General features: G+C 37.4%; 2 protein-coding genes across 2 annotated transcripts; one reads left to right on the top strand and one right to left on the bottom strand.

Moving 5' to 3' along the window:
• Positions 1 to 3,071: 3,071 nt before the first annotated feature.
• On the bottom strand, positions 3,072 to 4,211 carry LOC306900191 (C2 calcium-dependent domain-containing protein 4C; the record flags this gene model as incomplete). The annotated part of the gene is made up of 1 exon (XM_079466953.1): positions 3,072 to 4,211. One exon carries the CDS (start codon positions 4,209 to 4,211, stop codon positions 3,072 to 3,074), a length of 1,140 nt encoding a protein of 379 aa, XP_079323079.1.
• A 3,531-nt stretch (positions 4,212 to 7,742) lies between these two features.
• On the top strand, positions 7,743 to 20,089 carry LOC306900964 (glycerol-3-phosphate acyltransferase 4-like). The gene is made up of 13 exons (XM_079468358.1): positions 7,743 to 7,956; positions 8,377 to 8,869; positions 11,154 to 11,223; positions 11,490 to 11,820; positions 12,698 to 12,772; positions 13,560 to 13,649; positions 14,014 to 14,107; positions 14,363 to 14,478; positions 14,615 to 14,670; positions 15,314 to 15,399; positions 15,681 to 15,809; positions 18,020 to 18,099; positions 18,401 to 20,089. Exons 2-13 carry the CDS (start codon positions 8,702 to 8,704, stop codon positions 18,507 to 18,509), a joined length of 1,404 nt encoding a protein of 467 aa, XP_079324484.1. The 5' UTR covers positions 7,743 to 7,956; positions 8,377 to 8,701; the 3' UTR covers positions 18,510 to 20,089.
• The last annotated feature ends 5,255 nt before the right edge of the window (positions 20,090 to 25,344 follow it).

The following is a 25,344-nucleotide window of genomic DNA, read 5'->3' as shown; positions in this document are numbered from 1 at the left end:
GATGTACAACGTGCGCTCGGCTTCAAATGTCGTTGTATTTCGTGGGTGCTTTCCTACTAACTACGAGCACATTTATGGTATGTCACGACGTTACATTAAGCTCTTTAAAAATAATTTATTCTAATTTACATGCATTTATGTATAACTCTACACTTGTTCCAGCCCAAATGATTAACATAATTCCATTTACTTAATTACTTACATATATTAATTTCTACATTTTTCACGTGATCATCTAAACAAAGTGTAAAATAAAGTGACTTGTGTACATGTTATGCGGGATTGTCATTTCCACCGTGACAAGTACGTGTGCTGGTTTACCTTGTTTAAGATACGAGGTTGACTTTAGAAAGACGTAGGAGATCAATTCCGATGTGATTTGCGAATGATAAAGTCAGTTTAGGAAAAAAATGTGTGAATTCCCGGCCCGCACTGACATCAAAATCACAACCCCAAACAATGCCCATTTACTTTGCGTGTGGTAAAAAGACAAACCTTAGGAAAACATTTTTGTTCATTTCGATTTTTGGAAAAGCCGCCCATCTAACCTCTATGGCCATTAAATCTATTTTACAACATGCACTGCGGCCATCAAAACGAAATGAACATTGAATGTGCCCCGGAAGGACAGAATACAGTACTTTCTTGTTCTTCGGGTCAGTTTTGATTCATGCGTGCCACCTCTCAGGGTTCAGCGAAACCGCATTGATTTGTTCTCCCAGGGCTGAGCTTCATTACTCGGCGAGTGCCTTCTGACCGTCCCCTTCAACACGCCACCGACCATGAGTCACGGGCTCTTAATAAAAAGCTCATCTTCCACGTATTAACAGAAGATGAGTAGAGGTCACCAGAGCTGCAGTGGCCATCTCTAAATCTCTCATCTCTCTCTCTCCAGACTGCCCTGCAGGCTAATTAAAATGGTCGGAGGTTGTCCTTTTAACAAGGGTTGTCGGATGCTGCCAACTCCCGTGTTAATGGTAATGGTAGCTACGATATAGCACTTTCTGATGGATGGCCTCCATGCGTTTGCACCGACAGCCTGAGATCCGAAAGTTAAAGTTTCATAACTTCCGACATCTTTCTGCGTCCTACAGACTCGGAGCATCGCACGACACAGAGGACGCAATGATCAAACGACTTCATCTGGTTGCAGTTTAATGAAATGCACGAGCACGAGCACGGGCACGCGCTCTCATCTTTTACGCGAGACGCGCACGCTGCTCATTTAGAGTTAATTGGCTGTTGACAGCAGTTAAAGGAAAGGTCTCGCGCTGCCTCCCTGCACATTTATCTTTCTATTAAAGCGGACTCTTGGGTTTTATTGGACTAATTAAGACTCTCTTTATATCTGGTTTATCTTTATAAAGGTGATGGACTGAACACGTGTGTGTTACAAGTACCGCAGTTAGGCAAACACTTCCGTCGACGTCCTGTAAGCGTTGTCGTCTACCAAGAGCAGATCATCACTCAAAGCTGCGATGATGTGGTAGAAGGAAACTCACTCTCGCCCCCTGGCGTTCAGAGATTTGATTGCTTGTGCGATTTGTGTCTAGTGCGCATACAAACACTGTATGGGCGAGAGCGGGGCTTGCTGTCAGAAGTGTTCAGTATGCAATTGAACGAATTTTTAGAATGGGTTTAATGTTTGGCTTAACACGCTACGCTTTCTTATTTTGCCCTACACTTCAAATATTCAGTCATATTTTTGTAATGGATCTCGCAAGATATTTAAATTAGGTCATTTTTTGATCTCAGGTCTGGGCATCTCATATGCATATTTTTATTTATGTGTTGTATATTTATAGTGCAATTCATATTTCTTTTGGGAATTTGTAATATATTATATATATATATATCCCATTTAGCTGTTTTTTACTTATATATCAATAATTTTACTGTTTCATCCTATTAAGTAGTCTAAAACATATTTTAAATACATATGTTTTTTTTGTCCGTATGAGACCAGTTTAACTGCGCTTATGCTTTTTGTTGTCCTTATGTTGTTCCAGTTGCTTCTATTGTTGAGCTCATTTGTAAGTCGCTTTGGATAAACGCGTCTGCGACATGACAAAATGTAAATACAGTAGAATTTCATATTTCAAATAAGGCCAAATTGCCCCATCTAGTATGACAACATATTTGTATCACACTGTAAATGTGTGCTCTGTTTTTGGTGAACAGAAAAAGACAAATGAATAGAAGATGAACACATTGTAATAATTTCTCATGATTTAGTGAATGTAAAAGTCGCCCATTGAAATTCAACAAAATAATACTGTAGTATTGTCAGATCTTTTCAAATTCAATCTTCTTTATCGCTTGCATAAAAACAGTGGAATACTGCACATAAATATTAAATAAAATCTTATGTCTTTCATTTTGTTCATGCTTAAAATCACAGCACGCGGGCAAAATTTGATCCAAAACCAAAAACCCATCAGCTTAGTGTCAGTCATTAAAAAGTGTCTGTTTAGTGTCTGTACATTTGTAAAAAACACAGATCCTCTGGTATTGTTAAGATTTGGATATGTGAAAAATTCTAAAACACCAATAAGCAATTTACCAAAACAATGATGAAGAATGCAAGCAATGCGATGATCAATCTTACTTGTCACTGTTAGGCGTCTCTTTGGTTTAATATTATACAGCAGCACTTTATTCAGGCAATTCAAATGAAGTACATTTATTAACATTGACCTTTTTAATTTGAGACAATTCGAGAATCTTTACAGCTAAAGAAAAAAAGGTGTATATTATATATTTAGGCCGAAGAACTGACTGCTAAAACAAATCAGGCATGTTGTTTTCTAACATCAAAACAAAAACCAGAGCTCAAAATGCTACCAAATATTTTCACATGTTTATCATTATATATTGTACCAGTATCTCCGTCTATAGCTGGTCGGAGGCTTCATGTGTCAATAGATTTTTGTTTGTCCTATAAATCTCTATAACCTTTACTGCATTGCACAGATCCGCATTACAGTCAATGGTTCTGAATGACAGGAAATTTGTCGAAAACCCCGCCCTAAAGCCAAAGCGTATTTTTCGTGTGTGTAAGTTTGAGCGTCTTACAGCGGCAGCAGTTGACGGAGAGGTTCAACCACAATTCCCAATACCGCACCTCTCCCCAGACCCGAGGCTTTATCCAGCACCTTCAGTCTGAGGGCTAAATCTCTCAGGCCTCCCTCCTGCTCCTCGGGCTCTGTGAAGAAGAAATCTTCATTGAACACAGGGTTACGACAGTTCCTGATGATTGCGCTGTGCTGACGCTGCAGTTTGCCGGGATTGAGACTTAGGGTCAAGCTGCAGGTCAGAGGTCGAAGGTCCCCGGGATCTCTCAAGCCTTCTATGGAGACCACACGGATGCGGACTGTAGCGGAGCACCCGGTGGCGCTTGACCGGAAGGCGGAGAGGCGCACACGACCTCTCTGTGGAAGGGGAAGGACGTGCTCCTGATGGAAGCGTTCCTGGCAGTGTAGCATGTCAAGTGGGAACTGAATGGGCGGGGCTAGCTTTGCAGGCCGAGAGGACTGAATGACCTTTGCGCGTTGAGGAACTCTTGACATTAGAGGCTTTTTGTCTAGATTGGAGAAAACTCTGTCATCTCTGAGCTTGTGCTCGGGTGGATCTCCTGGCTTTAAACTTTCATTTTTTAAATTCTCTCGTCTGATTGGCGGTGGCGATGAATGAGGGGTGGAGTCAGCAGAAGGCGTGTCGCTCTCAGTGCTGGCCCCCTTCAGCAGTGATCTGCACGCAAGATTCGGTGCTCTGATGGTCATTCGCTCCAGCGTATAACTAGTAAGCGTCGAATGAAACAGAGACTCTTTGCGGCGTGTGTTCGGACTCTCGAACAAACCAGACTCGTAGCACTTAAGCGAATACGGGATCGGTTTAAGTTTATTCAAGGCTGCTGTAGATTTGTTCAAACTTGCTCGTTGGCTGAGCCGGAACGCTTTTCCACGGCTAAGACCTTTTATTTCTTCATTGAGACACTGTGAAAGTTTTTTGGCGTCCGCCACAAGGCAGCGCTTGGTCAATTTGGGAGGCAGGAAAAAGTCAGGGATTTTATCAGGCGTGAGCACATTGTTGTGCAGTTTATTGAAGATGCTGGTCTTCGCAGAAATCTCCTCTTTGTTCTTGCTGATGAGGTGACTGAGGTGCAATGGAAGGCTCTCTGCACCCTCCCGCATTCTCTGAATGATCCACATGGTGTTGGATAATGGGAATCAATTCTGTAATAAACAAACAAATAAATATAGATAGTTAAATATGAAATACCAATAAGTTTTAAAGAGTAAGTACGAGGCTCTGAGAATCCCATTATATACTGTTTTACATTAATATGCTTTCTTTATAATCTCATACGAGACTAGGGGAAAGCGTAACTTTTATATATTCATTCACACTTTCATTCATTTATTTGCATTTTCCTTTTCACATCTTTGGAAACAGGCAACAGTGGAGAGTCTATTTTAAATGTGAAAATGGATTTTAGAGTTTTAAACATGATGGAATGAAATGAATAGGAACATTCAGGAATCTCTGCATCTCTTCATTAAATAAGCACATTTCCAACATCAACCTTTTTAAGAGCTATTGTAAAGCAGGTCAGATTTTCTTGCTTCCACCGAAGCATACAAAATGCTCTTTGGAAGGTTCTCAAATCATGCTGGGATATCATGGATCATCAGGTTCTGCACAAACTTGTAGAGTTCATGCCAGCTTGAGTGCATGCTGTCATTAAAGCAAAAGGGGCACAAATGTACCAAATACCCAAACGCTCATTGTTATTTAAAAAAAAACCTTCGACTTTAAAATGTAACATTTACAGATTAAAAAGATGAATGTGTCTGCCAAATGCATAAATGTGAGTTGTGTCGCCGACATTAATATCACCGATAAAGCAAGAAATGTTTTTTATACTTTTTGAACATTAAAAAAATTATTTTCATATGCTTCAATTAAAAATTTAGAATTCAAGGACATCATAATAGAGCCAGAAGATAACAAAAATCATGACATCTAAAAATTGACTTGCATTTCACCAAGGCAATTAAACGTGTGTTGAAATTGTATTATTTTAACAAAAAGATAATTTTAAGAGAAATGTTGTGAGATATACATTAATGGTTTTTGTCCTTACCTGTTTAGATGATCTGTAGTTGAGCTCTGTGAGCAACCTTGTGTTATATGTGGGCCGTGTGGATGTTCTAATGTTTGTTTTAGTCCATCCATCATTGCTTTAAATGCGCAGTGGCCAATCACAGGTCATCTTTCTGCCCCAGACCTCTGCGTGTAGTCTAGTTTCTTTTTGATGTCGAATATAAAGGGCCCTCTTTTAACCGAGCCCTATAAAGCAACTAATCCAAAACTCTTATATCAAACAGCCAAACTGTTCTCAGGTCAGACGGACGTGGCTATGGAATATCCGTGACTCACAATTGAAGGTCAGCAGTGACCTCATTGGTGCTGGTTCAAAGAGAGACCTTTCCTTAGAAAATGGTTTGACATGTTGTGGGGTTTGACGTTCCACTGAATGTAGTTATTCTGTCTAAAGGTTGACGTCCTGATTTGGTTGGGTGAAATGATGAACAAGAACAATAAAATGCTTCTGTCTGTCAGATGTACATTACATACATTTTATTTTCCGTTTGATTGTATTGCAATTGAAATTCAATGGTATTGTGCTCAAAAATAAATGTAAAATGTGATATTTATTGGTCATGAATTTTATCCTGGTTATTACATGATTAACATCTCTCACTAAATGTTTATGACAATCGCATGCATTGTTTTAATTCATTACGTGTTGTTTTCAGGTAATCTGGTTATGTTTTCAGTTTTCAATTATGTTTTCATTTTGCCACTAAAAGATGCAAAAAGCACTTCTGAGTTTCATGTTTCAGTAAAACTGTTTTCAAACAAATATAACATTTTACTGTAATTCTGCCTTTAAATATTTCAAGTGCGTAGTATTGGTGTTTTAAGTTGTTTTTAGGTCATATCTACAAGTGCAATCTTACAAAAGGTCAATAATAAAACATTTGAATATAGAGCACTGCACTACCAAATATAAAGCTCCACCTGGTGGACTTAAATGGTAAGTTTGAATGATTATTGAAGTACCTGTTTCAGACATTAAGTTTATTTCTTATCTATGAAAAAAAATTCAGTTTACATCGTGCTGTGAAAAATAATAAACCATAATAAACTGTTATGCTTTAGCATTTAATAGTTTTATGGACAGAAGAGCAGCGTGTAACGAATGTTCGGCGTTTGGTCACTAGAGGGCGCTCTCGTTTAGCTGGACTGGCTCACAGAAATAACAAAATAGGTGGAACGACAAATGAATATCTCAAAGTGGGTGGAGCTTATCGTCTCGGAAGTTGTTTCTAATTGGCCAGGCACGATGAGTTTAAATGATTATTAAAACTTGCAAAACTTGATTATTAAAACCAGCATCTTTAACATTAAAAGTGTCACAAACGTCCTGTTTTTAGTGTGTTTGTTCTTCTTTGACTTCCATAACCTTTTATGTTTTGCTTATAGTCAATGTTTTCTTGTACAGCTGCTTTGTAACAATGAAAATTGTAAAAAGCGCTATATAAATAAAGCTGACTTGACTTAACTATTTAGTGCAGTTACAAGGAAGTTAAATTAAATTAATTTCACATTTATTTATGGGGTTTTTCATAATTGTTTGCATGCTTGTGGTACATAAGTACAGTGTAGACATAAAGAAAAAAGAAAATGTGCAAAACCAACTGAGCTACTGTATTAATACATAAATGTGTAATGAAATTCATACGGCGATTGAGCGCGTGTTTTATTCATGTTTTCGTAAAATATATATTAGAGATAATCGTAAGAATAATGTATAAAAATTGCTTTTGGTTTCTGTAGAAAGAAGAAATAGACGTAAAAGAAACACCGTCATTCCATCTAGGGTGGCCATACGTCCGGCTCTACGTCACATCATAACGTTAACATGCCGAAACGTCCGACGTCATATAATCCAGAATGGACAGAAGAGCACGAATTCATATCAAAAAGCAGTAGTGATGCTTTCCATGGATTTTGCTCACTATGTCGCTGTAAAGGGGACGTTAGTTGTAAAGGTAAAGCCGCCATTGACCGACATGCCAGCACTGAAAAACAGCTGCAGCTTCCCTTAGGTCTTAATTTCGAGAGGCAACATCACCTCAGGATGACAAAATCTCAACTGCAGAGCTTTGTAAAGTCTATCATGCAGTCACCAGTCATACAAGAGTACCTTGAATAAATACAAATACTGTGAATAAACACTTTTTTTTGCCTCTTCTGTTACACACAGGTCTACATCAAGATATGTTGTTGATCAAATTGTCTGGCAATGAATAGAGTAGTCTATCTCAGAATCACTGTATCATGATACCATATGATAGATGAAATTGTATTATATTTGCGAGTACACCAGATGCAGTTTTTCTTGCCTCACTAAATGCCGCAAAGTGTCCTCCTTTTTTGGTGTTATGGAAATGGCCACCCTAATTCCATCCCAAGTCTAAACATGAGAAAACAGTAGCCTATATCAAGTCATCTAAAATGGTATAAATACCAGACATTCATCAAATATCAAAGATGCATTAATAAGCATCCCGGTATGAAATTGTGTTTCTGGGCCACCATGCGCCCCCTTGAAAAACCCTCGTGTCCAATTTTATGAAACTGTTATCTAGTAACACATTCCGCCCAATGGTGTGATCCAAAATCAGACACGCGTCAGAGTCTATACGTCACTCACGACACGCGGAGCTTCGGTGCTGCACATCTCCCCGTGACGGTCTGTCTGCTGGTGTCTGTGGATGGTGCCTTTAGTTTCAGGATATAACACCTAATGCATCGCCGAGTAACCGTTTCTGTGTCACGGACAGCATGCGTGATGGACTGACAGATACAGTTCAGCGGAAGATTGTAAGTCTATTCTTCTTTAACCTACGATGTTCGATTTGATGAGGCGCTGCACAGATCCATGGGCGTATGAAATGAAGTATCGCGAGATCAGTCCTCTGCTTTGTGCTTTCGGACCGCTCTCGCGGCATTTTGATCGCAGCGCCGGTCGGTCTGCGCAGCGCCGCATGAAGTCAAGCGCGTCTACAATCTGAAAGCTGTGGCTGCATGAGATCATGTGCCTAAGAAGTAATCTGATGGATAAGATTTTAATATATTTAATAGCAAAACATAGGGCTATATATATATATATATAAGTTTAGTTAGACAAAATAGGATACACACGTGTTTATTGTGTGACTTTATAATGTCTTCTTATTTGAGGACGGTAACATTTGTGTATAGAAGCATTGTAACCGGTTTCTGTTTCTTTACGCTCTGCAGGGTTTCTATATTTCAGAGCCTTTCAACAGCGAATCGCTGTGACTGAACTGCCGTATGTTCCTCAGATCCGAGGCATGTGGAATATGAGGAGCAGAAGCTCATGACGCATCTGAAGTTGCAAAAGTTTGAGGATATGAATTACTGAATGTGAAATAAATCTCCATGTACAGAATGATGTGTTCACTCGAACTTGTAGACCGACGGCTATGAAGAACTATGTCTACTTCGTGGATCCGTTTCACATCATGCTTTGGAGACTTTCACCATAAAACAGCTTGATAATCTTACCCTTTATCCAGAAGATAAACAGCTTCTGTTTTGCAAAATGGGTCCTTTTGTGTCTCCATTTAATAACCTGCTATGCATGCTTCTGGGCATCTCTTTCACTGTCTGGTTCACGCTGCTCTTGGTTTTCATCATTGTTCCTGCCATTTTTGGCCTGTCCTTCGGCATCCGGATGCTCTACATGAAGACGCTGCTTAAGGTGTTTAAGGTGAGTTGGCTGTAAATGTTTTACGGGCTTGATTTCATTTTTTATTGAAGTTTGGATGGGATGAACATATGACGCAGTCTGGTCGTGGTATTTATATTGGTCGCTCAATAGTATCTTAGAGTACGCATGATCCTAGCAGTTTTGAATATCTCATCTTTAACTTGGCTCTCTGATAAGAAAAGTTCGATTCTCATATCGGTCCCAATTCTACAAAAGAGCCTAGTTGCCGTACAATTAATAGTCAGTTTCCATACATGTTAATGGGTAGGAGAAATAAGATCTGGATGGGAAGGGTTTGTTGCTTCAGTGCACATCTGGTTAATGTTTCTGGATCAAATCACTTTCTTTCCTTACCGACACATATTTTTCTACATTATGAGTTATCAGAATGAGGAGAGGGGCTTCTTGTTCCAGCTGTGGCTGATTCATGAATCTGAGCCTTCTTATTACTCGTGCAGACACGCGTGTGCATTCATATGTATTCAGCTGTTGTCCAGCAGGTTAAATGGGGTCATATAATGAAAAATCAAGGTTCTCCTTTTGTAATGAAAAAACTCAAAGAGTTGGATGTCACGTACAGTTTGTGCGTCACATTTGATTGAACTTTTCACAATGTTATGCAGGTTTTGCGAAGAGGCTGAAAGGGCACAAATTATTTTTAAACCTTATTTTAAGCCTACAGCTTGTGTGTGAGCGTGGCAGAGAGCTGTTTCAGTTTGTACATGCGTTATATGACCCAGGGCGTCTTAAAGGCACAGCAGCAAAAAGTGGGTCACTTAACCCCTTAATGAATAGGGCACACTACAGTGAACAGTGATTCAAAAGGCCAGTTGTTGTCTACACTTGGGTTTTAATGGTTAAAAATGACAATTCTTCTTTTTTCATGAATTATTGTAGCGTTTATAGTAAATAGCCTATCTATGTGTGTCATTTTCATTTTAAAATTCATGTATCCTCATAATCTTCACATCTAAAAATGCACTTCTGCCCTCAAATGGCTATCCATCTCACATGACGTAATCTAGACAGCTTGGCCGGAGTTAACTCCTCCCCTTCAGCTGTCAGTCTGCTGCCAGTTTCATTTCAAAATGCAACGGCTGTTTTTACACATCCAATCAATTCGCAGGGGAAAACACAAGCCACGCCCACTCATTTTAGTAAATTAAAAACTATCCCAATTTCCAGTTCACGGGGACGTTATGTTAAAAAAAAGTACTGAAGAAAATTAAATAGGTACTTTAAACAAAGGCAAACTAAATTCAACTTAATTTTTCTAAGCCCAGTGACAGATGTTTACTTAGTTATGTATTTTATATTGCATCTCTGTCAATAGATCCTCCAAAAAATTCCTTTAGCGCTAATTCTTGCAGAAAAAAATGATTTATAGATGTCAGTATTTTGTCCCCACAGCTCAAAGTGCTCCATACACATACACACTTCAACTAGTCATTTAAATAGACAAATGAAGGTTATGGAGCCAGTTCTTACACTGATCGTATACTAGGGCATGGCTCAAGACAACTGGGAATTAAAGGAAAGCTTTTGGTCAACTTTGCCAATCTGTCAATACTTTATGTCTCTCAGATGTGTTTCCTTGTTTTTCAGTGCTGTAAGTCAATTGTGTGCATTGTGTTCTCCACATGCCCTTCCTGGATGAACCGACTCGCATTATTCCTCCTCCCACATCTTTTCAATAAAGTGCTTGTTGTTCCCCGAGGACAATGATCCTTCTTAGCGTGTGTGTGCGTTTCTGTCTGTATGTTCGCTACAGCCCACCACCATTTCTAAAATGACTGTAATAATGTATTATTGTAAATTGAATAACGTATTATAGAGGAATGTGTGTACATAATTTCTTATTGAATAAATGGGTTTAATAATAAGTTATACATTTTATTCTATCAACAGTAACTGTAATACTGTACTGCGGTAGGGTAACATGTTAACTGCCTTCACGTCCTTCAAAAATATCATCGATGTCCTCCTGAAACCTCATATGTCCCAGTTCATTGTTTCTACTTTTTGATATTTGCAGAACCCATTGGCAAACATTAAAGACGACTGATAATAATGATTTATTTAATATGCAGATACAGGGTTTCAGAAGAACAACAACTATATGACTCTCTCTGTGGAACACAAAATAAGATATCCTGAGAATGGAAGTCAATGGGGTCCAGTGTTGTTCGTGTGTCTTCTTTTGAGTTCTTGGTGGGTCAATATATTTTTTACCTTTAAGGGTATATTGCATCACATTTTTTGTTTCGTTTCATTTGTTTTCCAGTGGGCCACATTGAGGATAGAAAGAGGTGCCAAGGAGAAGAACCATCTTTTGTACAAGACTAACGCTAATGGTATGCGTGTTTGTGACTGTGTAAACAAAATATATCATGTACCTTTGCGGTGTGTGCTCATGTGTTTGTTAACAATCAATGATGTTGCTTGTTTTGGTGTGTCCCTGGTGCTCATTTGATCTCCTGGGACGTGAGGTGGATGTTCACTGTAACATAAGGCGAAGTTAAAGGGATAGTTCACTCAAAAAACAAACCTGATTTTCTTAATTTGTGGTTCAAGTCAACTTTCACTTTTTGTTTCTTTTTGTTTGTGATGTATCTCTCAGGCATCATTGCCAAGGAACCTACCTCGCTGGAAGAAGAGCTCAAAGAGATTCGGCGGAACGGCTGCAATCGAGAGCTGAACGGACCCACCACCACCATAGGCCACACCCCTTCCTCCTCAGAGTACGAAATGTCCGACATCTTTTACTTTTCCCGGCGAGGGATTGAAAGCATCGTAGAGGATGAGGTCACGAAACGTTTTACGGCGGAAGAGCTCGAGTCGTGGAACCTGTTGACCAGAAGCAACTATAACTTCCAGCACATCAGCACAAGACTGACGGTGCTGTGGGGTCTCGGAGTTGTCATTCGTTACGGCTTTCTGCTGCCTCTCAGGTGAGAAAGAACAGTTCTTCCGACATCTCCACCGAGGTGCATGCAAGGCTTCCTGGTCAAATAAGTAAATTAAACATATTCATGCATCTGGTAGATGTCAAGTTGTACATTTTTAACAGTATGTGTGTCCCTTGGAATCAAACCCATGACCTTTGCTTTGCAATATGGTACCACGTGTGCTACAGGAACACTCAAAAAGACAAAGATTCATAGAAAGGTACCCTGGAAGTACCATGATGGTTTGGACATGTCCCATTCGGCACCATAAGAATTTCTTACACGCTGCTTCAACCTTATTTTTGACAAGACATTTAAAAGTGTCTTTTGCTCCGTTCTGGCACACACGTCTGAATTTAGCGTCTTGAAATGCAGGCTAATTCTGCCGCTTCTCAGGGCCATATGGAGCTTGTGTGGGATTAATGTCAGTCAGGGCAATGAATTTAACCCACATTCCTTAATAGAAATCCTCACTGACCTGTGCGCACATTTGAGATGATGAAGAGTGCTTGATATCCGAGCTCTCTTTAATAAAATGTCCCCAGCTGGGTATTGTGGGATTAATTGAATCATGGGCAGAAACCCAAATGCTTAGACTCAGTAAAACTGCTGAAGCGATTGTGTAAATTAAATCAAGCATTTTAAATATAAAACCCTTATTGATTTATAGCGGTGTTATAGCTGAGTTATAGTGAATGTGCTCTTGAAGCTTTGGTGCTTGTGAAGATGCAGGGTTGAGTTTGGGCTCCAACATCTTTTTTTCCCAATTCTCCTCGATAATAAAAGCAAAAAAGTTAAGGGTAATGAAATATCGAATGAAAAAGGATTTAAAGGGCAAAACTTGAAAAGGCTGTCTTGTTTTTTATATTTTCATGATCAGGTTAACACTAGCGGTCACAGGAGTGAGCCTGCTGGTCTTCTTCACCACCCTGATTGGTCTTTTGCCCAATGGCAGGTAGGAAACGTTTTAAAAATGTTGTAGCGGTTAAAACATTTGCCAGTTTCTTGGACAAATGATGGTTAAAAGAAGTGAAAGCACAAATTTGAACAACCTTCTGGTCAAATGCATAATAAAATGCATAATGCTAAAACAGAATTTTTACATTTTAAACGTAACTGAAACTGCAGTTGGGTTGTTTTGATTAAGTAAACGACTTATTAACAACTGACTTACACAATAAAAACATGATAAACATGTTAAAAATAAGGCTGCGAAACGAATAATCACGTACAGAATAAATGTTTGCGTTTACATATTACTGTATGTGTCTGTGTACTGTACATATACATTTTGTATTTATAAACACATAAACATACACATGCATGTATATTTATATATGTTTAGGACATTTTAGGTGTTTTTATTTGTATTTACCAATAATCAAAATTATATCTAAAAGTTTATTCATTTGTATGTTTCTTAAACATGCGTGTATGTGTATGTGCTTATGAATACAAAATAAATATGCACAGTACACAGATATATAATTTCGATGGGATTAATCGTTATTGGGTTAATCTTTAAAACCTGAGTTATCCGTTTTTTCACATACAGGTAGTTTTTATAGTTTTGCATACAATACATGATTGTAAATAAGCTTCATTTACCATAGTGTAATTGTATTACTTACTTCATAATATACAGTATCAGCCCTATGTTGACCGTTCACCCATAACTAAATATCAGCAAATAAATAGAGTTTTGATTATCGATACTAATGTGTGGTTTTGTGTGTACACAGGCTGAAAAATGTTCTCAGTGAGAAAGTGCACCTGATGTGTTATCGTATCTGTGTGAGAGCGCTGACTGCTATCATCACATACCATCACAGGTATGAGCAAATGAGCCACAAATGTTAATCTAGCAGAAATGCCAGAAATAAGCAAGCTTTCCATCGAAGCAGGATTAAAGATCAGACACTAGTAGAAAGTGTGGACAATAATTAGCTCTTTTATTATTCTCTAACACAGATCTAAAATATGATCACTAAACTCTTCACTGTTTGGAATTGAGTTCAAACAGGTTTCTTATCTCTCAGCATTGGGAATGTTGACTCCTCAAGTATGTTAATTCATGTTAACATTCTGTTTTCTGATCGACCAAGTTACGGCACTGAATAATGACATTGACTTTGGCTCTCTACTAGCTGCTGTACAGTCATTGTTCACAGTTGCGTGTGTGTTTTCTTGGAACAGTGAAAATAAACCCAAGAATGGAGGCATCTGTGTCGCCAACCACACATCACCCATTGATGTCATTATACTAGCCAGTGACGGATGCTATGCAATGGTAAGTGTTTGTGTGCCTTTACTTAACCTCTTGTGTGTGTACGAAGGGTTAATTGTGTAACCCTTCCTTCGTCTGCATCAACCAAATTGCTTAAAAACATACATTTCTTTAAACTAAAAATGACGAACGTTTTCTGTCATAGTCAGTTTTAGGGTTAGTATCACTACACATTATTAAAATCATTACGCCTATGGAGAGTCCTCGTAAACCACATGCAAGTGTGTGAAGGGTTAATCGCATGTGTGTATGTTATAGGTTGGTCAAATCCACGGAGGGCTGATGGGGATTGTTCAGAGGTCCATGGTTAAAGCTTGTCCACACATCTGGTTTGAACGATCGGAAGTCAAAGATCGCCACCTGGTGGCTAAAAGGTAACACAGCACTGCTACTGTAGATCTCAGACTGAGTCTGAGAAAATGTATGACCTCACTTCTTCTTCAAGTGTAGTTATGATATAGGGTTCATTCTTTCATGTAACTGTTATTAATAAAATGAATGTTATTTTAGGTTGAGCGATCATGTAAAAGACAAAACCAAACTGCCCATCCTAATTTTTCCAGAGGGTAAGATTTATCTCATTTTTAGAAATCAGTCTGTATGTACAGAGGAGACCGTTTTATAACCTTTCTTCATAATTCATAGTGTACTGCAGATTTCTGTGTCTCTTTTAGTAATGAAAACGTTTATACGAGCCAGCGGCACCATGTACAAATATTTACACTGAGAAAGATTTGATCATCTTGAATGTTACAGTTGCTGCTGACATTGGAAAACAAGATTTTAAAGAACAGCATTCTTAATATTAACAATTCATATAATGTCTATATAATTAAATATTAAGTAATGTAACAGTGTTGTTTCTATAAATGTTTATGTATTCTATAAAGTTATATAAATTCCATTAATGTAAAATGTATCTAATGCATAGGAATAAAAAGGATATAGTGCAAAATTGCATCTTACATTATAAATATTTGTACAATATTTCTTTTTTTATGTTTAGGATACATTTAGATGCAACACATTAAAAAAGTAAAAACGAAAGAAAGGAAGAGAAGATTACTTCTTTTGTCTTTTTTTTAATTCACGTTATACATAGTGATTATTATGGAGCTAGTGTTTATATGCGAGTTGGTTTGTTATAACCATTGTCTACCATTGTCTGACTCTATTCTTTCATGTGTTCATTGTGTAATTTATCTCCAGGTACCTGCATTAATAACACATCCGTGATGATGTTTAAGAAAGGAAGCTTTGAAATTGGTTCTACTGTTTACCCAGTTGCCATAAAGGTCAGCAATCTCTAGTTCTTTATTGAGTATTATCTGCAACAACACTTGGGTGAACATTTTTAATTATTTTGCATCATGGCGTTTAAAAAAATCGAGTTTACTCTCCATGCAAATGCCTTCTGACGTGTGTGCCCTCTCACCTTCTTTTCACACCAACTGGACATTGAAATGATTTACATATTTATGATAACACAAATACAAAATGATCTTTAATGGCCTGAATGACTAGGTTGGTTTCAGCTTTTCAAGTGTTTTGTTGTTGTTGTCCATTGTGTGTACAGTATGACCCGAGGTTTGGCGAGGCGTTCTGGAACAGCAGTAAATTTGGGATGGTGAACTATCTACTCCGCATGATGAGCAGCTGGGCGATCGTGTGCAGCGTGTGGTACCTGCCTCCCATGACCCGTCAGGTGACCACACACACATACACACAGCCTCATGATCTCATTATGAATGCAGGAAAATCTCTGTGGGATAAATGACTTGCATTGCTTTGGCCGATTCTGCATGGGTGCATTTAGTAGACAAATCGAGTACAAATTTGGCCTGTGTGGTTTAGATTTTAGTCTCAAGCTTTTCGTCCGCCCACCGCAGATTGGATTTGGACGTCTGCTTTTGCATATAAACAAATAGGCCATTCCTTTTCATGCATGTCCAGGCACCTGTTCAAACCAAATTCAACGAAATGATAACCATAGGTAAATCCTAGTCTGGATGAGTCGGTCTGTATTTGAACGACACAGAAAATCCCTATATCAATGCTGGAACCCTTACTTTAACTAGATGAGTCTGACAACTATTTCATAAATATGAAGCTATGAAAAAAGTTTTCCTTTTTCCACAAAACTAATATTTGAGCTTTTTTAATGAATATGAAAAAGGATGTATGCATTTTATGGGCTGCTTTTATTATTTGTAACACTAAGAGGTTTATATTTGTTAACATTAGTTAATGCATTAGCTAACTTAAAATAATGAACAATACTTCAATGCTTAATAATACATTTTTAGATCAAAAGTTAACATTAGCTAATGCACCATGAACTAACATGAACAACTGCATTGCCATTACTAACATTAACAAAGATTAATAAATGCTGAAAAAACGACATTGCTCTTTCATTAATAGGTTATGTTAGCTTATGCATGTTAAAATTTATTACTAATGCTAAGGTCATGCATTCCCAGGAGATACTGTAGATACAGTAAATACAGCTGCGGAAAATAATAAGAAACCATTTTAGAGACAAATGTACAATTTTGTCATGATTATGCCTTCTCTTGTCTTGTCTTGTCTTGATTTTCTGGCCTAGGGGCAGAATCATGACAGACCCACGTGTTTTATGTGGAGAGAAACATATTATTGTCAATCAGGACATAATATGCGTTCTCTCCAGTCTCATCATTGGCCCCGCCCCTCTCGTCCCTAGTATTGCTTTCCACCTGTGTCTCATTCCCCACACCTGCCCGTTGTTATCTCCTCCGTTTGTATCCCTATTTAATGCCCTCATGTCTATTGCCTGTGTTTGTTTGTTTTGGTTGTATTCTGTGTTCCATGCCTTGTTCAGAGTTCCCTTGTTCATGGTCCGGTGATTTTGTATGTATTGTCCAAGTTCTTTGTTTATTATTCCTAGTTGGTTGTTTTTGCCCCCTTGTGGGGAGTTTTTGTTTTCAGTTTTTGTATTTAGTTTGTTAGTGTTTTTCCCCCATCGTGGGTGTTCGTGTTATTGTTTATATATATATATATATATATATATATATATATATGTTATTGTTTAAGCCCTTCATCCTCGCTGCTTGCACTTGGGTTCTTCCACCACATTCACAACACTTTGTATAGGTAAAATGATTATTTTGGTTTCATTCTGTGAACTACTAACACAGATCTGCCCAAATGTTTAAATAAAAATGGATTTATTTGCAGAAAAAGAAAACTGGAGAAAATATCAAAAGATGCTGTGTAGTTCATATTCACTTTGAAGTAGTATTTGTACATGTATTTAGGAAAAGTTACAAAATGATAACCTGGATTTTGATCACAGTTTGCATGTGTCTTGTCATGCTGTCAGTCTTTCACATTGCTGTTGGATGATTTTGTCATGCCTAAGGTTTGATTTGAGTGAAATTCCACAAACACTGAACTGGAATAGGCATCTGGAAATGCAGATTTGGAATGATCTCTTCATTTCTGTATCTGTATATACTAAAAATGCACTGTAATGAGCTTTAAATGATTTGATGTGCAGACACGAAACGTACTTATCTTGTTTTTTATTATTGTGCATCCCAAGTAATGTCACTCAAACTTCAGTTGGTTTGTTTTGAATAATAACAAAAACATACAGCTAACTAAAAACATGATATTTGAAAATCAAAGAAACTGAGTTATCCATATTTGCAAGTGAACTCTTCGACTGTTCACCAATAGAGTAAATGTAGTACATGCTCAGCCTGTGTCGTGTTTTCCTTGACTTTTCTGTCACTATACCTTTCATTATTGGATAAAAGGTATAAAGCCTATCAAATAAAATAAATGAATGTATTTAATCCGACAACATCGTAAAAGACCAACAGACCAACAATCCAAACACGCACACAACAGCCTTTCTTCTTTCTGCAGGAAGGCGAGGATGCAGTGCATTTTGCTAACAGAGTCAAAGCAGCCATCGCCAGGCAGGGTGGTCTGGTGGACCTGCTGTGGTAAGCGACTCAACTCGAATATGTGCATATACAGCAAACACATCTGCTGACCGTAGAATATAATAACACAATTTCTTGTCTTTAAACCAGTTTAAATTCATGGTGAAAATTCAAATTGGCGTGACGCCGTAGACATACTGTAGCTAATGTTTTACTTAAAGACTTCTGACAAGTCTTTGAAATGCTGTGTTGCTCAACTGTTACTCACCCAGTATAGTTTACTGTATATGCTAAAGGTAAAGTGGTTGATTCTAATTTTACATTACGAGTTAAATGGAAACTGTGCTTGTGGTGTCTGTAGGGACGGTGGGTTAAAGCGAGAGAAAGTGAAAGACACCTTCAAAGAGGAGCAACAAAAACTCTACAGCAAAATTTTGGTTGGAGTGCAAGAAGACCGCAGTCGCTCTTAAAAAGAGAAAGATTCGTCAGGACCAGAGAGCCCAAGAAGTCCAAGAGACCCGTGAGATTCTGTGATGACACCGATTTGCATTGAATTAAAAAGGACTTGTCAAGCGGACGCAAGCTTGGTCCATGGGGGGTCAGGTTCCGGGGCTGCACCCCTGAAAAAGCAAAGACATGTTTTCATGTGTAACCTGGCTGATTTCAGTCTATAGTTGTTGGCGCAATTCATTTCCTTTTTGTTTGTTATTGGTTTGTTTTTGTTCTACTGGGAGTTATTTATTTTATTACTAGTTACTTTAAATGCAGATGGCAGCAAGCATTCAGGTCAAATGAATAATAAGGGATGATATTACCAAAGATGAACTGCACCTGCATCTATAGCGCTGTTTAAAGTATTTGCATAGACCTGGAAAATAGTGAAGAATTTTGTGAATACGTCGGTAATGCGTCTCATCTCCATAGAAAGTTTGCATGTGAGTGACTTAATTCAGATACGGAAAAGCACTGTTTCTAGGGTTCACTAAAGCACATGGAGATAGTAAAGAAGATATTGAAATACGGTCCGATGAAGATGTCTGCTACACAACCATACTCTCCGTTTCATTTTTCTCTGTGCCACAGTCATTTAATTCCCTGGATTGTACAGGAGATAAAAGCAGGAGTATGTGCAAAGAACTGCGGTTTCGTTTATAAGGCATCAGACAGTTTATAATGGCCTTGAGATGAAAATTGAATTTTTCATTTTTCAGAATACCTCAGTACAATCAACTCTGTGTAAAAGGTTTTGAGAAGGTACTACTTTATGGTCATTTTTGTTTCACTCTTGTGTGGCTGTGAAAAAGCTAGGATTTATTTGTCATCCAGCACTCCTTTGTCATCATAGTTCACATCTGAAAGTCAAATCCTTTAAGAGTGTTTATGATTTTGGCCCAGTGAAAGCCGATTGAAATCTCTTAAAACGTTCATGTCCTTTAGGTGTTCAGACTTATTGCAATGCTTTAACAACGCCTTGCAACATGCATACATACAACTAGATCTAAAACTATTAAAACTTTGATACTAAATGGTTATACAGAAGTGGGTTGATATACTGTACCTGCACAATTCAGATATGATGAGCTCAGTAAGGCTTGTATGAATGTTGAAGAAAAAAACGGACTAAGCTGTTTTTATGTATAGTAGTGAAGGAATTAGTGGAGTTTTGATACAAGAAAAGTATAATGTTTTTAATACCCGTTGCTCATTTGTATGCTTTTGGTATGAAACGTAATCCCCTGATGAGCACTTTTGATGTCAGGTGGGTCTCCCTGTTATTAATGCAATGATTCAAATCAGAGGTCACAACGATGCTCTCGAATGGCAAGATTATATGCAAGCATCTAAATACACTATACTGTACATTACGGTTATTTGGGTGCATCACAGGAAGGCTGTTGGCTTTGGCCGTATATTAGCATATGTGTTGACAGGAGTTTATCCATCATGCCACATTCTAGAGCACTTAGTTCACTTAAAAACACACCAGTGTGCTCATTTATGTTCAACCATGCCATGTGTTAATAAAAGAACTCACAACAATCTGCTTCTGAAACTGGAGTGAAGCTTTGTACATTGGTCTCAGACTTAGTGGTCTCTGGATTTTATTTCAAGACCGGTCAAGACCACAACTGTGGGAATTACACTAAATTGCCGGTGTATTGTCTGATTTATGTGCTATTATCATTCATGCGTTAGGATGTAAAACTTCTGGATTTAAAAGTATTCACCACTTGTTCTTTATTTGATTCTTCTGTAACTTTTGTTACTCTTACTAATAGTAAGAGAAGAATGGGGGATTCTCAAAAAAACCTGTCAACAAAATAAATACACACAAAGGCCCACAAAATCTGAAATGTGATTGCAAAAAAACGTTTATTCTGGATGCGATTAATCATTGAACATCCTTAAGTCAACTTAGCAAACATTTTCATTTTCCGCTGAACTTATTGCTTTAATAAAAAATTGATCCATTACAAAGGCGCTAGATATTTAGAAGAAAAACAAACCATACTAAAAGCCAGAAAAACAAATCTTGTAAATGAGAAGTTATTTAGAATAACGATAGAATGCAAGTAAAAACCGGTTCTTACCTGCACAGGTGGCACAAGTAGAGTGGCATTTTTCACACACCCATCTGTGCCCATTGTAACAGGTGCCAATATTTTGATTGATTGATTATGTACAATTATTCAAGAAACCTTGAGATAATAAGTGACAAAATTAAACAACATTTTTTGTTCTGCATCTTTTGTGCATTTCCGAGCAACACACATCAGGTATTTTCCTATTGATTCGATAAAAAAAGCAATGAAACAAATTAAGTCACCGAATGTTTCGTTTTATTTCAACAACACAGACTTCAATTTATCTTGAGTTTTTACCTTTTTTATGTTTAGTTATTACAATTTTGTGCAGGTAAAAATTCTAACATGTTAAAGTAGGTGGCTGATAAAACATGGAGCATAAAACATCCTCACCCAAGTTACTTCTATTATTATTTTATTATGACTTTTGAGTGTTTTGTGGATCTTTTGAATTCATTTTGGGAGTGCTGGTCTTGGTCTCGACTCGACCTGCCTTGGTCTTGACACCCTCTGGGTCTTGGTCTCAGTTTTTAATACCTGTTGCTCATTTGTATGCTTTTGGTATGAAACGTAATCCCCTGATGAGCACTTTTGATGTCAGGTGGGTCTCCCTGTTATTAATGCAATGATTCAAATCAGAGGTCACAACGATGCTCTCGAATGGCAAGATTATATGCAAGCATCTAAATACACTATACTGTACATTACGGTTATTTGGGTGCATCACAGGAAGGCTGTTGGCTTTGGCCGTATATTAGCATATGTGTTGACGGGAGTTTATCCATCATGCCACATTCTAGAGCACTTAGTTCACTTAAAAACACACCAGTGTGCTCATTTATGTTCAACCATGCCATGTGTTAATAAAATAACTCACAACAATCTGCTTCTGAAACTGGAGTGAAGCTTTGTACATTGGTCTCAGACTTAGTGGTCTCTGGATTTTATTTCAAGACCGGTCAAGACCACAACTGTGGGAATTACACTAAAATTCCGGTGTATTGTCTGATTTATGTGCTATTATCATTCATGCGTTAGGATGTAAAACTTCTGGATTTAAAAGTATTCACCACTTGTTCTTTATTTGATTCTTCTGTAACTTTTGTTACTCTTACTAATAGTAAGAGAAGAATGGGGGATTCTCAAAAAAACCTGTCAACAAAATAAATACACACAAAGGCCCACAAAATCTGAAATGTGATTGCAAAAAAACGTTTATTCTGGATGCGATTAATCATTGAACATCCTTAAGTCAACTTAGCAAACATTTTCATTTTCCGCTGAACTTATTGCTTTAATAAAAAATTGATCCATTACAAAGGCGCTAGATATTTAGAAGAAAAACAAACCATACTAAAAGCCAGAAAAACAAATCTTGTAAATGAGAAGTTATTTAGAATAACGATAGAATGCAAGTAAAAACCGGTTCTTACCTGTACAGGTGGCACAAGTAGAGTGGCATTTTTCACACATCCATCTGTGCCCATTGTAACAGGTGCCAATATTTTGATTGATTGATTATGTACAATTATTCAAGAAACCTTGAGATAATAAGTGACAAAATTAAACAACATTTTTTGTTCTGCATCTTTTGTGCATTTCCGAGCAACACACATCAGGTATTTTCCTATTGATTCGATAAAAAAAGCAATGAAACAAATTAAGTCACCGAATGTTTCGTTTTATTTCAACAACACAGACTTCAATTTATATTGAGTTTTTACCTTTTTTATGTTTAGTTATTACAATTTTGTGCAGGTAAAAATTCTAACATGTTAAAGTAGGTGGCTGCTAAAACATGGAGCATAAAACATCCTCACCCAAGTTACTTCTATTATTATTTTATTATGACTTTTGAGTGTTTTGTGGATCTTTTGAATTCATTTTGGGAGTGCTGGTCTTGGTCTCGACTCGACCTGCCTTGGTCTTGACACCCTCTGGGTCTTGGTCTCAGTTTTTAATACCTGTTGCTCATTTGTATGCTTTTGGTATGAAACGTAATCCCCTGATGAGCACTTTTGATGTCAGGTGGGTCTCCCTGTTATTAATGCAATGATTCAAATCAGAGGTCACAACGATGCTCTCGAATGGCAAGATTATATGCAAGCATCTAAATACACTATACTGTACATTATGGTTATTTGGGTGCATCACAGGAAGGCTGTTGGCTTTGGCCGTATATTAGCATATGTGTTGACGGGAGTTTATCCATCATGCCACATTCTAGAGCACTTAGTTCACTTAAAAACACACCAGTGTGCTCATTTATGTTCAACCATGCCATGTGTTAATAAAAGAACTCACAACAATCTGCTTCTGAAACTGGAGTGAAGCTTTGTACATTGGTCTCAGACTTAGTGGTCTCTGGATTTTATTTCAAGACCGGTCAAGACCACAACTGTGGGAATTACACTAAATTGCCGGTGTATTGTCTGATTTATGTGTTATTATCATTCATGCGTTAGGATGTAAAACTTCTGGATTTAAAAGTATTCACCACTTGTTCTTTATTTGATTCTTCTGTAACTTTTGTTACTCTTACTAATAGTAAGAGAAGAATGGGGGATTCTCAAAAAAACCTGTCAACAAAATAAATACACACAAAGGCCCACAAAATCTGAAATGTGATTGCAAAAAAACGTTTATTCTGGATGCGATTAATCATTGAACATCCTTAAGTCAACTTAGCAAACATTTTCATTTTCCGCTGAACTTATTGCTTTAATAAAAAATTGATCCATTACAAAGGCGCTAGATATTTAGAAGAAAAACAAACCATACTAAAAGCCAGAAAAACAAATCTTGTAAATGAGAAGTTATTTAGAATAACGATAGAATGCAAGTAAAAACCGGTTCTTACCTGTACAGGTGGCACAAGTAGAGTGGCATTTTTCACACACCCATCTGTGCCCATTGTAACAGGTGCCAATATTTTGATTGATTGATTATGTACAATTATTCAAGAAACCTTGAGATAATAAGTGACAAAATTAAACAACATTTTTTGTTCTGCATCTTTTGTGCATTTCCGAGCAACACACATCAGGTATTTTCCTATTGATTAGATAAAAAAAGCAATGAAACAAATTAAGTCACCGAATGTTTCGTTTTATTTCAACAACACAGACTTCAATTTATCTTGAGTTTTTACCTTTTTTATGTTTAGTTATTACAATTTTGTGCAGGTAAAAATTCTAACATGTTAAAGTAGGTGGCTGATAAAACATGGAGCATAAAACATCCTCACCCAAGTTACTTCTATTATTATTTTATTATGACTTTTGAGTGTTTTGTGGATCTTTTGAATTCATTTTGGGAGTGCTGGTCTTGGTCTCGACTCGACCTGCCTTGGTCTTGACACCCTCTGGGTCTTGGTCTCAGTTTTTAATACCTGTTGCTCATTTGTATGCTTTTGGTATGAAACGTAATCCCCTGATGAGCACTTTTGATGTCAGGTGGGTCTCCCTGTTATTAATGCAATGATTCAAATCAGAGGTCACAACGATGCTCTCGAATGGCAAGATTATATGCAAGCATCTAAATACACTATACTGTACATTACGGTTATTTGGGTGCATCACAGGAAGGCTGTTGGCTTTGGCCGTATATTAGCATATGTGTTGACGGGAGTTTATCCATCATGCCACATTCTAGAGCACTTAGTTCACTTAAAAACACACCAGTGTGCTCATTTATGTTCAACCATGCCATGTGTTAATAAAAGAACTCACAACAATCTGCTTCTGAAACTGGAGTGAAGCTTTGTACATTGGTCTCAGACTTAGTGGTCTCTGGATTTTATTTCAAGACCGGTCAAGACCACAACTGTGGGAATTACACTAAAATTCCGGTGTATTGTCTGATTTATGTGCTATTATCATTCATGCGTTAGGATGTAAAACTTCTGGATTTAAAAGTATTCACCACTTGTTCTTTATTTGATTCTTCTGTAACTTTTGTTACTCTTACTAATAGTAAGAGAAGAATGGGGGATTCTCAAAAAAACCTGTCAACAAAATAAATACACACAAAGGCCCACAAAATCTGAAATGTGATTGCAAAAAAACGTTTATTCTGGATGCGATTAATCATTGAACATCCTTAAGTCAACTTAGCAAACATTTTCATTTTCCGCTGAACTTATTGCTTTAATAAAAAATTGATCCATTACAAAGGCGCTAGATATTTAGAAGAAAAACAAACCATACTAAAAGCCAGAAAAACAAATCTTGTAAATGAGAAGTTATTTAGAATAACGATAGAATGCAAGTAAAGACCGGTTCTTACCTGCACAGGTGGCACAAGTAGAGTGGCATTTTTCACACATCCATCTGTGCCCATTGTAACAGGTGCCAATATTTTGATTGATTGATTATGTACAATTATTCAAGAAACCTTGAGATAATAAGTGACAAAATTAAACAACATTTTTTGTTCTGCATCTTTTGTGCATTTCCGAGCAACACACATCAGGTATTTTCCTATTGATTCGATAAAAAAAGCAATGAAACAAATTAAGTCACCGAATGTTTCGTTTTATTTCAACAACACAGACTTCAATTTATATTGAGTTTTTACCTTTTTTATGTTTAGTTATTACAATTTTGTGCAGGTAAAAATTCTAACATGTTAAAGTAGGTGGCTGCTAAAACATGGAGCATAAAACATCCTCACCCAAGTTACTTCTATTATTATTTTATTATGACTTTTGAGTGTTTTG

The sequence above is a fragment of the Barbatula barbatula genome, assembly GCF_947034865.1.
Source record: "Barbatula barbatula genome assembly, chromosome: 11".
NCBI classification, from domain to species: domain Eukaryota; kingdom Metazoa; phylum Chordata; class Actinopteri; order Cypriniformes; family Nemacheilidae; genus Barbatula; species Barbatula barbatula.
This window is presented reverse-complemented; position numbering and strand designations above follow the sequence as displayed.